The sequence below is a fragment of the Mustelus asterias genome, chromosome 1 (genome assembly GCF_964213995.1).
Source record: "Mustelus asterias chromosome 1, sMusAst1.hap1.1, whole genome shotgun sequence".
NCBI lineage: Eukaryota > Metazoa > Chordata > Chondrichthyes > Carcharhiniformes > Triakidae > Mustelus > Mustelus asterias.
The window spans coordinates 147,598,083-147,615,222 of NC_135801.1; the positions used below are offsets into that span (position 1 = coordinate 147,598,083).

A 17,140-nucleotide genomic window follows, 5' to 3' on the forward strand; every position below is an offset into this window, starting at 1 on the left:
GTTGGAGTTGTATAGAACTCTGGTGAAGCCACAGCTGGAGTACTGTGTGCAGTTCTGGTCGCCACATTATTGGAAGGATGTGATTGCACTGGAGGGGTTGCAGAGGAGATTCACCAGGATGCTGCCTGGGATGGAACATTTAATTATGAAGAGAGGTTGGATAGGTTTGGACTATTTTCATTGGAGCAGAGAAGACTGAGAGGGCGACCTGTTCGAGGTGTACAAGATTATGAGAGACACGGACAGAGTGGATAAGGAGCAACTGCTCCCCTTATTTGAAGGGTCAGTCACGAGGGTACACTTGTTCAAGGTGAGGGGCAGGAGGTTTAGGGCGGATATGAGGAAAAACCTTTTTGCCCAGAGGGGGTGACGGCTGGAATGCACTGTCAGAGAGGATGGTAGAGGCGGGTTGCCTCACATCCTTTAAAAATGATCTAGATGAGCACTTGGCACATCATAACATTCAGGGCTATGGGCCAAGTGCTGGCAGTCATTAAAACTCGTCCAAGAACAGACCACTGTACTTGCAAAAACTTTTACAAAAGAAGAACTCAGGAACATTTCAGCCACAATTGGATGAATAGAAATTGTGCTCACAGGGTGGGTCCTAGCTGAATGCATGTTGGTATTTAGAACATGACATTCACTGAACCTGGGCGATCCTATCTGCATCAAATCACCAAGAGACCATGCTGCAAGTGGCCAGAAGTGGTGCATCTGCCATTTTTGACAACTCCACCTTCTGTAACACTAGCGGCTTTGGTGCTGTGAAGCCAAATTTTTCAGCTGTTGAGTTTTGGTCTTAGGAAACCAGAACTCCGTTCACCAGAGAGTGCATAAGAATTGTTAGATGTTGTGATTGGTAGAGAACCATTGGTTTCAGTGGAAGGAACATTCTGTCTAAGCTGTGTGGCTTTGCAGCCATGCAGTAATCCAGACTTAGCGACATGGATCAAGCTGGTTGCACACATGCTTTTGCAGTCCCCTCATGATATCAGCATGCATGGCCGTATGACAGTCTGAAAGGGACCTGGCAGTGCAGCAACTGGACTGTGGAAAGCATTGGGAAATTAGAGGGAACATTGAATGCAAGGATAAAATTATTGACTGACTGACATCATTTATCTTCATTTTTAGATGTGATATTATTGGACCGTTTATAACAAAATGAAAAATTAAATGAACCTCATAAGCGAAGTAATAGGACTTGAATAATGAAAGTGGAAAATGTTTGGTAACTTTTAATGCTTCAATATTAGCAGTCACTGAACAAATGACAGAATCAGGTTGTTTTCCTAAAATACCAGTTCATGATGCTGCGTATTTCTGGACAGTGATTCAAAAAATATATTTCATAAAACAAATTCCAGATGTCCTTACTTCCTTATGTCATGTGGCCATCATGAAAAAAAATATTTTCCACAAACTTCTTCCTTGGTTTTTGTTATTTACAAATTACAATCAGATGTCGCTGCTGGTAAGACATATATCAGACATCACTTGTCCTTCACAGCATGTAATATATGTTACCCAGTACAGGGGAAACACAATCTCACTTAACCCATGGGAAGAAGCACAATTTGGTTCATGGCTCTTTCTGTTCATTGTGGTCAGCCAGGAGAAAATATGCTCAAAAAACTGGTGGAAACAAAAGGAAAGACTTCAGAAATATAAAGAAATACAAAGAAAAATTAAGAAGAAGAAAGAAAATTACAGCACAAGAACAGGCCCTTTGGCCCTCCAAGCCTGCACCTTATATTGGTCCAAGATAAAAATGGAAAATTGTCATTTTGCTTTGGACAATTTTGTTCCATGGGTTTTTATCAGTGAGAGCACCTGAAATTCACCAAACATGAGGCGTCTATTGTAATTTTCTTTGCTTTTGGTATTTCAGAGTTTAATATAGTTACCAACCTTTGTTAAATTGATTTTTGGAACAGGGGGATAAAGGACTGGCTCTCTTGAAGCAACTACACAGAAATGCAATCTCTCAGGAGACATTAAAATGAAAAAAAAAGAACCGTTCAATGGATATAAGCAAAATGTTCAATAATCCAGCTGCAGATCAAGGCTATGTCAACATATAAATTTCTGTTTATCAATATTGCAGAGATGCCTTTTATATAATTCCTTTCCAATAATCTTATGTAGTTTCTTGACATCTCACTTCCTCCTTGACACTATTTTCCCTATTACTATATTTTTGTTATTCCCCAATGTACATTTTTTATTCTTTCATGCTATGTGGACGTCAGTGGCCAGGCCAACATTTTTTATTGCCCACCCACAATTGCCCTTGAGAAGGTGGTACCGAGTCACCTTCTTGAACCGCTGCAGTCTATATAGTGTTGATACGTTCACAGTGCTGTTAGGTAGGGAGTTCCAGAATTTTGACCCAGTGATAGTGAAGGAATGATGATAGAGTTCCAAGTCTGGATGGTGAGTAGCTTGAAGGGGCACTTGAAGGTGCTGGTGTTCCCATGTTGCTGCTGCCCTTGTCCTTCCTGAACTGTCCTCTGTTCCCATTTTCTGATATTTTGTTTGTCCCCAAGAGCTTCTTCCAGTACATACTCTCCATTACCAAAGCTATTTTCTATTCCCACCTCAATATTAGCTGACTGTGCCAAAATTCTCCCTGTCCATGCCAAAATTCTTGTCCACTTTCATAAACTTCAGGCTTAACTTCTTTGCCCTCCCCCAACTAATAAGTATGTAACAAATATTCATGAGCATCATTTCATACATTCAGGCATTCATCTGCACAATCTAATCATCCCGATCATCTCTAAGTCCCACTGTCTCTTACTGGCCTACTCTGTTGATTTCAAAATGTTTGTCTAGGTTCTCCCTGACCCTGACGTCATAATGTCCTGTGAGATTAATCATCTTAATACATACACCATCTCTTTACCTTTCACTTACTCCATCCACTTCATCATTGGTTTCTTGGCCTCTAAGATGATCTAATCAGAGTCTTCCACGTTACCACCTCCAAAGGCTCCTCAAAATCTTCATCTTTAACCATATGTTCAGTTGTTCTTCTTAGTTTCTCTCTTTCTTTCCTTTCCTCGTGCTCAATCTCTTCTGCATTTCTTTTCTCCTCAATGAAAAATCCTGTTTGTGCGAAGTTCTATGCCAATGAAAGCTGCTGTAATTATTTCATATTTGGGCTAAATTGGATTTTCTGTCTTTCTGCACATCTATCATTTTGTTTCAGAAGGCTCCTGCCTTCACAGACCCAACCCCAAATTTGAACCTGAACTATCATTGCACATAAATCCACATTTTTACTATCGAAACCTCTGTCCAATACATTTCAATTGTGCCCTGAAAGCAAAAATAACTGGCTTCCACAGGCAAAGTGTGAACCAATGAATATTAATCTTGAAGTATGTAATATAATATGCCACAGAGGTAAACAGTGAAACTTTCCACCATTTACTTATTCGCCAAGAATTGAATGATCTGTTCACTGGGTCCATTTGGAGAACTGGTGCAGACACGATGGGCCAAATGGCTTCTTTCTGTATCATAACAATTCTGTGAATCTGAAGTCTTTGACCAATGAAACTTGAAGAGCTGCACCAATTGGCAGATGAGAGGTTGTTGCTCAATGCATTATTTCTCAGAGTGTTTTCACTGCATGACGGATGATTGCTGACGTCTCGAACGTTGCTCCACTTGTTTGCATTTCACTTACCACAGCTGCACTACCCTGGTGCCATCTTCACCAGGGCATGGGTACAGTTTATGCAGCTCAAAATTGCACTTCTGATAAAGAGTAAGAGAAGTACAAACTGCAGCATGAACGCCAACACCAGCTGCTTTCTCCTTGCCACATGCCATTCTATAGGATTGAGTGGGCACAGAGATCCAGCAAAAAAAAGGCAAAACCCCCACCAGTGTCTGCAGGGAGACGATCAGCTCACTAGACATTGCCTCAGGATGGTTTAGGTTTTATGGCAGGTTGTTGCTGACACCTGTAATCTCCTGAATAAGACCTTCATCCCAGTGGTCCAGATGGGCATGCCTTTCCAGTGACTGTCAAGGTGCCCATTACTGGAGACCAGCCACTGCACCCCCATCAACACATCAATCACCCCCTTTGGATCACTACCTCTTTCAGAGGTTGCATACTGCCTTCCTTGCAGAAAACAGAGAGTTAGGGGTGTTGGCATGGTTGTGTGGATAGGAAAGAAGGACAACATTGTGGAGGGTGACTGTGAAGCGTGGGTGCAAGAGGGTAATAGAATGAGGATTAGTGTGAGTGTTGACTATTCAAAAATGGGGATGTAAAGAGCCGGGAAGAATACAATGAGTGGAACTGTAAGGCATGTCGGAGGGCTGGGGGGAGGGTGGACATGGGCAGGTATAACTGTGGGCGGGGGGGGGGGGGGAGGGGGGGCATCTCCATTTGGCACAGGGGTCTCTCTATTCACTGACCAGTAGCCCGCAGGCTACACCTGCCAGGCCTCACATTGGATGTAAACCTCTCCCACTATCTGTTTGTCTTTCTTTTATTATACGCGCAGTGGGCAAAGTGACTGTAGCAATGATGAATTTGAAGGCCTAATGCTGATTCTCTAATGATACTTAATCACAGAGCATTCAACTGATGTTAGGAAAATGGCTCCAAAGAAATCACTCCGGTTACAAACAATTCAACTCTGTAGCTAATGCAACCATTCTGACCTCTCTGGTGCCAACTCACAATATACCATTAATGTCCTTTTTAACATGAATGACACTACACACAGGATTTGTCCATCAGACATCTACCAGCAGCTCAGAACAATTGAAAAATTCAGATTAACAATTCAGATACAAATGATACATGGTACAAGAATTTGGTATGGCCTTAACTCAAAGAACTGAATTGTTTTCCCTTCCAGCAGAAGCTGCCATTCAAGTTGTGTCATACACTGTGAATTTACAACCTCTCCCCACACGTTTCCTATGATGTTGCATTCCATTTGTACTAAATAGCTGTGCAACAGTATATTTAAAAAATTCTAATGGTTTTAAAGTAAAGTAAAAGTTTATTTATTAATCACAAGTCAGCTTACATTCACACTGTGAAAATCCTCTATTGTTCGAGTTGTGAGAAAAACAGGCACTTCATGTGGAAAAATGTAAGTAATAACTCAGAAAAGCCAACACCAAAAAAGAATGTGACATCAATATCCTGCGAGAAATCATTTCTAGAAGTACTTAAGCCTTAGGATTAGATTCTTATAAAGGCCCGCTATGGTAAAATTGCTCTATGCTGTTTCTTTGGAAAGTCAATGGATTTTTTTTGCCAAGGTTACAATGGATGATCAGGAAACTCCCTATAGAAACTTTAGACCCACAATGTGACCACTTTCTGTACGGGGTGGAGTGAATCTAGAATATCCACTGGGTCAAGAATGAACCTAGGAGGGAGTAGAGATTTATAAAACTTTTGGTAAGGTACCAGGCTGATTCCGGGGATGGCAGGACTGATGTATGAGGAGAGATTGACTAGGTTAGAATTGTTTTCACTGGAGTTCAGACGAATAGAGACTTATAAAATGCTAACAGGACTAGACAGGATAGATGCAGGGAGGATCTTCCCGATGGTGGGGGAGTCCAGAAGCAGGGGTCACACTCTGAGGATTCAGGGTAGACCATTTAGGACAGAGGTGAGGAGACATTTTTTTCACCCAAAGAGTGGTAAGCCTGTGGGATTCATTACCACAGGAAGTAGTTGATGTCAAAACATTGAATGTATTCAAGGGGCAGCTGGATATAGCACTTGGGGCGAATGGGATCAAAGGTTATGGGGAAAAAGCAGGCTATTGAGTTGGATGATCAGCCATGATCATAATGAATGGTGGAGCAGGCTCAAAGGGCCAAATGGCCTCCTCCTAGTCCTATCTTCAATGCTTCTACGTTTCCATGTTTTTAATCTCATAGTGATTTCATTCATGGGATTTCATTCCAAGACTTTGTAAGGGTAATAAAACGGGTGACAATGAGTCAACATCCTGTTTTTCGTCACTGCCAGCTATTTTGATGAGGCCCATGATTCTTAAGCCTCTGGTCTATCAACACAGCATGTCATCAGAATTGTGCCCACTTGAATGCATTATGAAAATTTAGACTGCTACTTATATGCTGGCTTAAATTCAAAAGGGAATTTTGGGATGAGTAACAGTGTTTAATGTTGTAGTATTGAATCTTCAAACTGCCCCACCCCCTCACTGCATCCAATTGTCTTTAAAATGACTGCAATGATCTCACCATTTTTCAACCAGATTTTCACTGAAGAGCAATCTTGTGATAGCTGCTGCAAGCTGTAACTGCTGGCTGCTGACCTTTGGACAGCTTTGTGGTGGCTTCCCCCACAGAAAACAATCGGAACCACGAAGCTGCCTGAAAGTTGGAAGCAGCAGAAGCAACAACCATCGGTGAAACTGACCTGAAAGAATGGCTTGAAAAAAAATTGCAACTGTCATGCTGGCAGCTCGGTTTGTTTCAAAGCCAGTCTTTCAGGTATGAAACTCAGGCTGCTCAGTCCGAATAATGAGAACTCTGAATACGACACTGAGCCCAGGCATCCTTAGACCTCCTAGCCCTCAGGCCCTGGTATTTTGCACCGTTTGCACCATCCTCTCCGAGGACCCAATCCTCCTCCCTGCCTCTGCCACCCCCCCATCCCCATACCCCTCCATTCTCACTGCTTTGCTCTCCCAGTCGGATCTACCTAAAATTCAAGAGACATCTTTTTCTTTTTGTGGAACTGCTTGTAGTCCTAGCAATGGTCAGTACTCTCTTCAGATGCTGTTGGGACCACAGAACTGTCAGCCAATCAGATTGGAAGTCCCACTCTTATCCAATCAAGGCTACTCCCAATGTAATGTTGCTGTGGGGCGGCCAAATCTCTGGTCAGTGAGGTGCCGGTAGACTTTTAGGTTGGTGGGCATGGGGCAGTTAATCCATCCCTTCATAAAATCCAACCTATAAAAGAGACTACACAAATTCTTGTTCCAGAATCACAATTGGAAACCTGATTTGCAGGTTGAAGATAAGACAATGCGGACTGATCAGGCTCAATTTTAACTCCAGGCAGCTGTTTGGACAGGTGTCATTGGCATGGGGCTCGATCCATTTAGTTCGACTGCCCAGAGTCAGCTTGCCATTCAGGAGGATATGAATTCCAACGGCATAGCCTCAAATTTTCTTCAGGAAGGGCATTGAGGAAAGGGAATGGAGGCAACCAGCCTGGTCATGTGCTTTTACATGTTCTCCCTGGCCCCATAGAAATCAGGGAAAATGAATACAAATGAACCTTATTCCAAACCTGCAGCTGCTCCATTAAATACTTTTAATGGCACTGGGTGGAGCTTGTGTAGCACAGGCTTCATCCATTGGTATGTATAAATGGCAGCAGGGGCCACATACATCAGAGACCCCAATTAACGAATTGGAATGAATCCTTCACCTAATGCAGACGGAAATCATAGAAACCCTACAGTGCAGAAGGAGGCCATTCGGCCCATCGAGTCTGCACCGACCACAATCCCACCCAGGCCCTACCCCCACATATTTTACCCGCTAATCCCTCTAACCTACACATCCCAGGACTCTAAGGGGCAATTTTTTAACCTGACCAATCAACCTAACCCGCACATCTTTGGACTGTGGGAGGAAACCGGAGCACCCGGAGGAAACCCACGAAGACACGAGGAGAATGTGCAAACTCCACAAAGACAGTGACCCGAGCCGGGAATCGAACCCGGGACCCTGGAGCTGTGAAGCAGCAGTGCTAACCACTGTGCTACCGTGCCGCCCAACTTAGGAAACTTAGGAGCCCCACGAAAGAAATGGTGGGTAGTGAGGCCCTGTGATTTTCAGTGTGCTCATACCTTGTTCCCCCATCCTACCCTCCTGTTCCCACCAGGCAATACCCAATGATTCTTTTCCATCTGAAGTATTACCATGTTACGGTCACTACACTTACTAAATCAAGACTCACTTGTTAGACTTTGGGTGCGGATATTTTCCCAAGATGTGTTTGGGGGATTGTAGTGATGGGGACAATCAGGAAGTGGAGGCAGCATTAATATTACACTAAGTCAGGATGGAACAGGCGCAATGAACCAATTGGCCATGTCATTTTTTTACTTATATCGTGTGTTTGAGGATTACATTGAAAAAAGGTGAAATGATTTGATTTGATTTATTATTGTCACGTGTATTAACATACAGTAAAAGTATTGTTTCTTGCGCGCTATACAGGCAAAACATACCGTTCATAGAGAAGGAAACGAGAGAGTGCTACAGTGTACAGTCATAGTGTTACAGTCATAGCTAGGGTGTAGAGAAAGATCAACTTAACGCAAGGTAAGCCCATTCAAAAGTCTGACGGCAGCAGGGAAGAAGCTGTTCTTGCGTCGGTTGGTACGTGACCTCAGGCTTTTGTATCTTTTTCCCGAAGGAAGAAGGTGGAAGAGAGAATGTCCGGGGTGCGTGGGATCCTTAATTATGCTGGCTGCTTTGCCGAGGCAGCGGGAAGTGTAGACAGAGTCAATGGATGGGAGGCTGGAACATTTCTCTCATTTCTCTTACATGATGGATATTGAGTTTTTGGCATATCAGATATGTACTCAAACCATTTCCCTTCAGCAGTTGAAATTCTCAGGCAAGCAGTGCGAAGGGCTTCCTTTAGATTATGCTCATCTTCTTTTCTAATTTCTTTGATTGGAACATATTCAGCAAAGTTCAGGCAATTCAGCTCCAGTCTGGGGTTGAGACCTTCTTGGACTGCATGGGTCTATTCATTTCAGTTAATGAAATTATCAACTGGGCCATCAGCATAAGTTCATTCTGTCCAAACATACATTTGTTCCAAGTACTGTGTCAGCAATTTCTGACTACCAATTCAGGAATTCCTGTCAACAAAGCAACAAGATAGCAGCAGGCACCCAAATCCATATCCATTCCCACTTTCTCTCATTTCAAGCTGCTCATTAGCTGCGTAGAAGAGCAATGATCTAACTTCCTATTGTCACGCATTAAATTAAGGAAGCACGAAGAAGCACAACAGCGAAATCATCCTTTTCTTTTGCTGAGAGGATGAGTATAGTCCATCTCCTAAACAATTAGTGAGTGCCAGTGTGCAGTAAATAAAACACACTCCTATTAAAAAAATTAAATATATTGTGCAAGCTTTCAATCCATTACATTGTCAATCCTTTACCGTGCACTCCAAGCTCACACGCAAAAACTATGCCAGTCACCTGTGTTCAACGCAAAACATGGAATGTATCTGCTATAACAAAGTGAAACTTGTATAAATATCAGGAGTGGTGAACTGCCCCGGTGGTTAGAAATCATTAACACCCCAACTCTGGTGATCAGTCTTTCAAGGCAATGTTTGCAAAAATTATGTATTATTCCTGTCACAATAACTTGTTCATGAGTTATATCAATCTGTAATTTCACTGGCTGATCAAAGATATAATGAACTGTTTAAAACAGGTTTTTTAAAAGCAAAAAAAGACTTAAGATTGCCAAAAGTCACGTGGCAACTAAATCTCAAATTGACCAGTTTCCGGAATGTTCCAACTTGAATTACAGTTCAAACATGCCACAACATCCTTCTAAAGAATTTTGCACCTACTGCTGTCAAGAGCTACTTCAAAAGAAACTGCACTCAGCCTCATAGTTGCATTTCTATAAGTCGACCTTGCAAATGAAGACGGAAAGTCCACCAGGACAATTGTTACATGGAAAGGTGTTTTCCTTATCTCATCAATGTGGATAATGAACCATTCAAAAGCTAATGGCTGAGACATTATAGACTAAGGGATAATAATCAGTCTTTTCACTTTTCACTGTATGTTAATACATGTGACAATAAATCAAATCAATTCCAATATCAGCTAAAAATTACCTTCTGAAATCATTCTTGGGAGAGAGATCATAGAACATAGAACAGTACAGCACAGAACAGGTCCTTCGGCCCACGATGTTGTGCCGAGCTTTATCTAAATGTGCCTTTAATACCACGAGCTTCAACATTAGCAAACTGCCTTTTATCAAGGACTTATTCAAACGCCTTGCGGATGCCCACCTCTCATCTCAGTTCCAAATAGCTGACCCCAAATAATTTCATGGACACCATGGCTCTTCAGTGCAGAAGGAGGTCATTTGACCCACCAAGTCTACACCAACTCTCCAACAGAGCATCTTACCCAGGTCCCTGGAGCTGTCAGGCAGCAGTGCCAACCACTGTGCCGCCCATATGCTGAAAGCCAACATGAAGAATTGCAACATTGACATTAACTCCTGGGTAACCATCACTCTGGACTGAGCCAGATGGTGGTAGAGTCTTTGGAAAGGATCCCAGCATTTTGGGACCTGACGACAAAATGAAGAGGAAAAGCAAGAATGTCAAAAAGAACACGCCATGACCTGAACTGACAATACACAACCACCCGATATACCATAAAGTCTGTAGATCCTGAATCAGTGACTGGGTTTTTGAAATTTCTTTTGAATGTAGCACATAAGCTGCTAAAATAGTAGGCTGTAAAAACTGCCAATGAAGCAGTAATGAGCTCCCCACCCTTCTCTCTCAGGTTAAGACCCTAATTCTTACAGTTAAAAATCCAGCACAGAGATAAAGAATGTTTCATCAAAGGGAACCTTAGTTGCAAAAATCATCAAATTCTGGAAAAGATGAATTACGTTTTAAAAATAAATTGTCTTTGATAATTAATCCTGGAATCTTTTAAGATTAACATGGAGAAAAATCAAGGATTTATAAAACAGTGGATATTCATTTCTTTACCTTTCAGCATTGAAAATTAACTTGGCCTTAAAGGTAACTACCTACAGTATAACTTGCAATTTTTTCATGCTTGTATGTGTGTGTGCGCGTGTGTGTGTGGCGTGCACGTTGTTTGCCAAGCTCAAGATATGGGTGGGTTTAGCTTTTAAAATATGTTTTACATTTTTGTCTGGGTGGGTTTTTAACTCAATAAAAATTAACCCCTTTTTGTTTTAAATGGAAGAAAAGCATATTGTTCAGCACAGAGAGTGAGTAAATACCTTTGTCCTTACAAATTCGCACAAAATCCTGTTATGGTCAGACTTGGAGTGATGTGATAGGGGAATCATTTTTATCCCTCCTCTCATGGCTGGAACAATGCAATGTTAATAGAATATCTTTCTGGCTTATGTCAAGATGTTGTCAGTTTTTGATTGAAACACAATAATATTTGAATTGTCAGGAGTTAAGTTTACTTGTCTAATGTGTTTGTGTAAGGAATAACTAATAAAACCATTAAGCATTTTTAGTTCTGGCAGAGAATGCTGAAAATGTCACTGCTAGCATTGATGAATCACTTTAGCATACAACAGAATAATTTATTTACAAACACAACTGATGCTTCCCTTCTGTTTTAGTAATCATGGAACATCAAGGAAGTTAAAGTTAAAGTTCATTTACTAGTCACAAGTAAGGCTTACATTAACACTGCAATGAAGTCACTATGAAATTCCCCTAGTAGCCACACTACGGAACCTGTTCGGGTCATTGCACCCAACCAGCACATCTTTCAGTCTGTGGGAGGAAACCGGAGCACCTGGAGGAAACCCACGCAGACACAGGGAGAATGTGCAAACTCTACACAGACAGTGACCCAAGCCGGAAATTGAACCCAGGTTCCTGATGCTGTGAGGCAGCAGTGCTAACCACTGTGCCATTGTGCCACCCCTCTTCTAGAATTATCAGCAAATCTTCTATAATCAATTTAACAACAATAGCTGTTTTGAGAGTAATGTGAGAAGGACTGGGTTTGGTTACCCCGTGCATGCCTATCTCAAATCATTGTTAAGTTCTGCACGTGCAGACTAAAAGCTAAATATTGCCAGGCTATGCACGGCCTTGCATTTACCCAGAATACATCGGAAAACTGAATTGTGCCATGATCTTCCAATATGGCACTGTATGAAATTCTATTTGGCAAAATTTGCCCTCAAGTATTGGTGCAGAACTCTATTAACCAGGATGCTGCTGAAGTTTCTTCAGTTATTAACATTGAATGGTCTGTGTCAACTTTATTTGCTACACTAACCTTAAAAACTGAAAGAAGGTCCAATGGATTACATTTGACATATCTATTTATAATTTAAAATGATATCTTAGTGTGAAGCACAGTGGTCTCTTGTTATTTCTGATGTGTTGTTCAAATCTTCATTTTCGTTGTGAAAGGTAAGAGATAGGCTAAGCATAAGGTTACAGTACAGAGCATCCATAAGACTGAAGATTAAACATAATAAAAAACATTAGGAAATAATGTTTAAAACTGTCAAATCAATACAGTAATAGTAATATTTTCATAAAATAAATTAACAAAGGTAATTTGGTGAACTGTTGCAATTTCTTCATTATATTTCTGTTGGTAGTGGTATTCCTTCACACCTGGAACCATTATCAAACTGTCCATGCTGATGAAAATATGGTCAGATTATTCAGATGTATCAGGATTGAAGTTGGTCAACACTAGCACCGCAAAGACAACAGCAGGTCCGTCACCTTCAACAACCAGGGTTGGCATACTTATACACTAAGGTAATTAGGCATCATCAATTATATATTAATTGTATTTAATTATATGTAGAAGGTGAGCATTAATTGGAGAATCGCTTATGTGCCTATCTAAAGGAACAGACTGAAACTGTGGTTGCTGGTTGAGGAGGTGCATGTTTCTAACATCTATCTGTGTAAATAAATGCTTATAAAAGTGTATAAAGATGGGCTCCAGTTCTATTCTTTACCACCTGGTTTCTGAAAATATAGTAAGCTGTTGATTCACTATCAGCCTTGATCCCGGTACTGGTGTTGTCTAATTTCACCCTGACATATTCGCAATACAAAGAGATACAAATTGTTATTTTACATTACATCTCCACTCAGTTAGTGCTGCTCTTATCTCTTATCTTAATCTTTCATGCTTCATGTGCACATTTACTTTCCTGCTCTCTCAGCAAATCCGTCAGAATGAAAAACAAATATATGATTGCTTCATTGTTCTAACTGTCTGAAAACTGTTATTACAAAGTCTTCCACGTTTTTCTCCTGCTTGATACTCCAAATCTGTTGCTGCCAATTTAATTGTGACCTTTTGCACGGTCTGGAATCCAATTACTTGAAATCCAAAATCCCATTCTTGTAAACTCACCTGTTGACTCGTTCAGCTTACTAGGCATCTGCAAAGTGGCATCGAACTGAAACAGCAATAAAAAAATGATGTACTAAATTTTTCAAAGTGTTTGCTTGACCGATAGAGATTCAATATGTATTCCTGTCCTTTGTTTGTCTCTCTACAGATGCTGCCAGATGTATTGAGTTTTTCCAGCACTTTCTAACTTTAATTCAAATTCTCAAACTGCTGTAGTGGGAATTGAACTCATGTTTTCTGTACTAATCATCAGCAGATTAAAATAAACCTTGAGGAGATATGTGGAGTGCTGTTGGTCGTGTTGAGGAAGTCAATAAACACAGGTGATTCAGATACAGAAATCAGACAAAAATAATTCCCATATGCAACAATCATACCGGGCAACTACATAGATATTAGACTGATAACAACCAAAACAAGTAATGATCATAAGTGGAATGGCTAAATATCTGTTTGAAACAAAAGCTGAATATGTCATAACAAATAAAGAAGGAGTAGAACCTGCCAAAGGAACATAATGGTTCCTACAGTGCAAAAGGAGGGTATTTGGCCCATTGAGCCTGCACCAACAACAATCTCACCCAAGTCCTATTCCCATAAGCCCATGTATTTACCCTGCTAGTCCCCCTGATACTAAGGGGCAATTTACTATGACCAATCAACCTAATCCGCACATTTTTGGACTGTGGGAAGAAACCGGTGCACTTGGAGAAAACCCATGCCGACATGGGGAGAACGTGCAATCTCCACTCAGTCACCCAAAGCCGGAATTGAACCCGGGTCCCTGGCGCTGTGAGGCAGCAATGCTAACCATTGTGCCACCCACTTTGGAGGAGTAGTTATTCCATGTTATCAAAGGAAGATCATACAACGTACTGCATGTAGATTTCCCAAAAGCCTTGTTTTAGGTGCCCATGAAAGGCCTCATTACAAACTAAAGTAATTGGTAACAAGGTAAGTTTTAGATGTAGACTTATAAATGACTAAAGGGGAGGAAGCAGAGGATACTTATGAGGGACATTTGATCAAGATGACATTTAATGTGGTGTCCCAGCTTATATACCAGTACCTCTCTTGTTCCTGATTTGCATACGTGGCCTAGATTTGTAGCCTTAATACAAAGTATTTAACTTTGCAAATTACATTAAACAAAAGACTCAGAAAAAGCAGCTAAGATTTTACAAAGAGAACCCAACAGGTTTGGGCTTATCAATAGTAAATAAAATTCAATAGAAATACATACAAAATTTTACATGTTGGAGTAAAAGTATATGTCTGATAGTTGATTGACACAATCATCACTTCAGCAATACCGAATAGCATATCTTATACTTACAGGCATTGTTTGTTACAGAACCAAGATGCTACAAGTGTTCATGTTAAAGAAGAACTAACACAATTTATCTCCCACAGATACAATCTGTTAAATGCAACACCCGTGTGAAAAATCGCTTGCTCAAAATTTACTATTATGAACTGGTATAATATGGAATTATCTTAACACTTGCGAGCTTATTTCAATCATTACATTTGATAAAAGTATTTCTTAGATATTGATAATGGAATAAAATTCTACAACAGCAGTGCAAAATTTATTACATCCTCACTGGTTCAACCTCTTCTACCTAGTCCCAATAGACAAGATTTGCAGTGCAGTTTTGAAAGACCTTCCCTGCTGATATTTGCTTTGGGAGTTCTGGCGATGAACCTTAATGTCTGTAGTCTTCTCCAGATCCCCAGTCAGGAATTTCATGGCTCTGGGGCTCCTCCTCAATAACCCGATTTCCACGGCTAAAAACCTTCAGTTGGAGCTCTGCAATGTCATTTCTAATGTCTGCCAACATCAGAAGCAAAAAGTCAAAGGAGCCTGGTGGACCCTGCAATCACAATTTCAAAATTAGCCCTGAATTTCAGTCTAATTGTTGGTTGAATTTCCGTGAGTGCAGTTTTGCAAACACTTGTAGAATAGTTGGTACAACTGCTTTGCTTCACAATTTCGAAGAACACAACACGGGGCAGAATGGTGGCATAGTGGTTAGCGCTGCTACCTCACAGCACCAGTGACCTGGATTCAATTCCAGCCTTGGGCCATAGTCTGTGTGGAGTTTGCACATTCTCCCCGTGTCTGCATGGGTTCCCTCCGGGTGTTCTGGTTTCCTCCCACAGTCCAAAGATGTGCGGGTTAGGTTGATTGGCCATGCTAAATTGATCCTAGTGTCAGGGGAATAGCAGGGTAAATATGTGGGGTTACAAGAATAGGTCCTCGGTGGGATTGTGGTTAGTGCAGACTCGATGGACTGAGTGGCCTCCTTCTGCACTGTAGAGATTCTATGAAAGCACAAGGGATGAGAAAAGGACAATCAACTTGTAATAATTTTGAGTTTCTTTTACTTTTTGTTACTTAAGACTTGGCTTAATTTACTTGTCCACATCTCAGCTTACTGTCTCGGAGCAAAGGAACAACTAGGATTTTCAGTTAATATTGGCCTTGTTAATAACACCCACATCTTTGGAATGAATTATAAAAGGAAAAACTGCAAGTGAAGGGTGCTGGCATAAATGCCACTGTGGGCCTCATTGATATTGGTGGTAAGTTGTTAATGCAATTTTACACAAGGGAAAAATAGTTGAACATAAGAACATAAGAATTAGGAGCAGGAGTAGGCAATTCAGCTTCTTGAGCCTGCTCTGCCATTCAAAACGATCATGGCTGATCTCATCTCCACCTTCCTGCCCACTCCCCATAACCCTCCTTAAATTTGTTTAGTGTTCCGGTATCCACTGCGCTCTGGTGGACATACTTAATACAATTCATTCCTGGCAGGTGTGGGAAGTTCCACTTTCCTTGCCCAAATGTGAGGTGGGTGTGTGTGGGGGTGGGGGTGGGCATTAAATCTTTTGTACATTAAGTGGTCATGACCTGAATGGTAGTACTTCAGGCTATGGTCATTTCTGTCCGTCTATCTGCTGCATACGTCTTGATACTCGTTGTGAAAGATACATCCAACAGTCATGAAGGCTTAACCTGATTACACAAATGGAGTGATGTAACCTGGGCAAAGTTGGTGCTTTTGTCTTTGGGGATAGGGACCTCACCTTCCCACAATGCTGATGGCGATTGAACTGTCAAAGAAAAGTGAAGCTAATGCATTTACTCATCTTCTTGTCAGTGAACATAGTACTGAATGCAGTCCATGTGCAGGCCAAACATTCCCACTCTAATACAAAAGGAGTGTGCTCCCTATTAAGGGATCATAAATTGGCTCTCATAATGACAAATGGAAACTAAGAAGCATTTTGATGGCACTGCTAGTAATGCAGGATAATACCATTGTATATTTGAATAAAATAAAGTATTCAAAATACATGATGGGTACGTTCGCTTCTTTTATGCATTAGGCAACAAATCAAATCAAGCTTGTGAAGGGTTTCTATCAGATTTGGGGCTACATGGTTGTAGTCCCATCTCCTCTGAGCACAAATCCCCGCCTGGGTATGTGGAAACATTAAACTATGTACTTTAGTTGACCTTTTACAATTATGTACATTACTGAAATGTTACTCAATTTTATGAGAACATTTAAAAAAAATTATGTCTGTCATGTGCTTTTAACGTGTGCCCTTATTAAGGTTGTACAGAACCATGCAACTTAAATATGTTTTACTTACAGGGGATCCCCTTGGTCCTGGAGCACCTCTCTCACCCTGTTAAGGGACAGGACAATGATTATTAGTGTCTCTGGTTTTCCAATAGCCAAAAATGTCTGACATTTTTAAATGAAAAGGACAGATCATAGAATATCAGAATTTAGATCTATTCAATTCTGCCACCCGTCCACCTTCCCAGCCCTTCCTTTCCCACAAGCAGTGTATCAGCTTGGAGTACAGTTCCAGAAGTGTCACAAACTCCCCACTGTTTCTCCAAA

General features: G+C 41.0%; 1 protein-coding gene across 2 annotated transcripts in view; it reads right to left on the minus strand.

The window, feature by feature from the left end:
* Positions 1-12,402: 12,402 nt before the first annotated feature.
* ccbe1 (collagen and calcium binding EGF domains 1) overlaps positions 12,403-17,140 on the minus strand; it is a 339,328-nt gene continuing 334,590 nt past the window's right edge. For both annotated transcript variants that reach the window (XM_078220346.1, XM_078220356.1), the window contains exons 10-11: positions 16,884-16,919; positions 12,403-15,091 (exon numbers count right to left, since the gene is read on the minus strand). In XM_078220346.1, the coding sequence (XP_078076472.1) occupies positions 14,924-15,091; positions 16,884-16,919 (204 nt within the window). In that variant the 3' untranslated portion in view covers positions 12,403-14,923. The remainder of the gene's footprint in view (positions 15,092-16,883; positions 16,920-17,140) is intronic.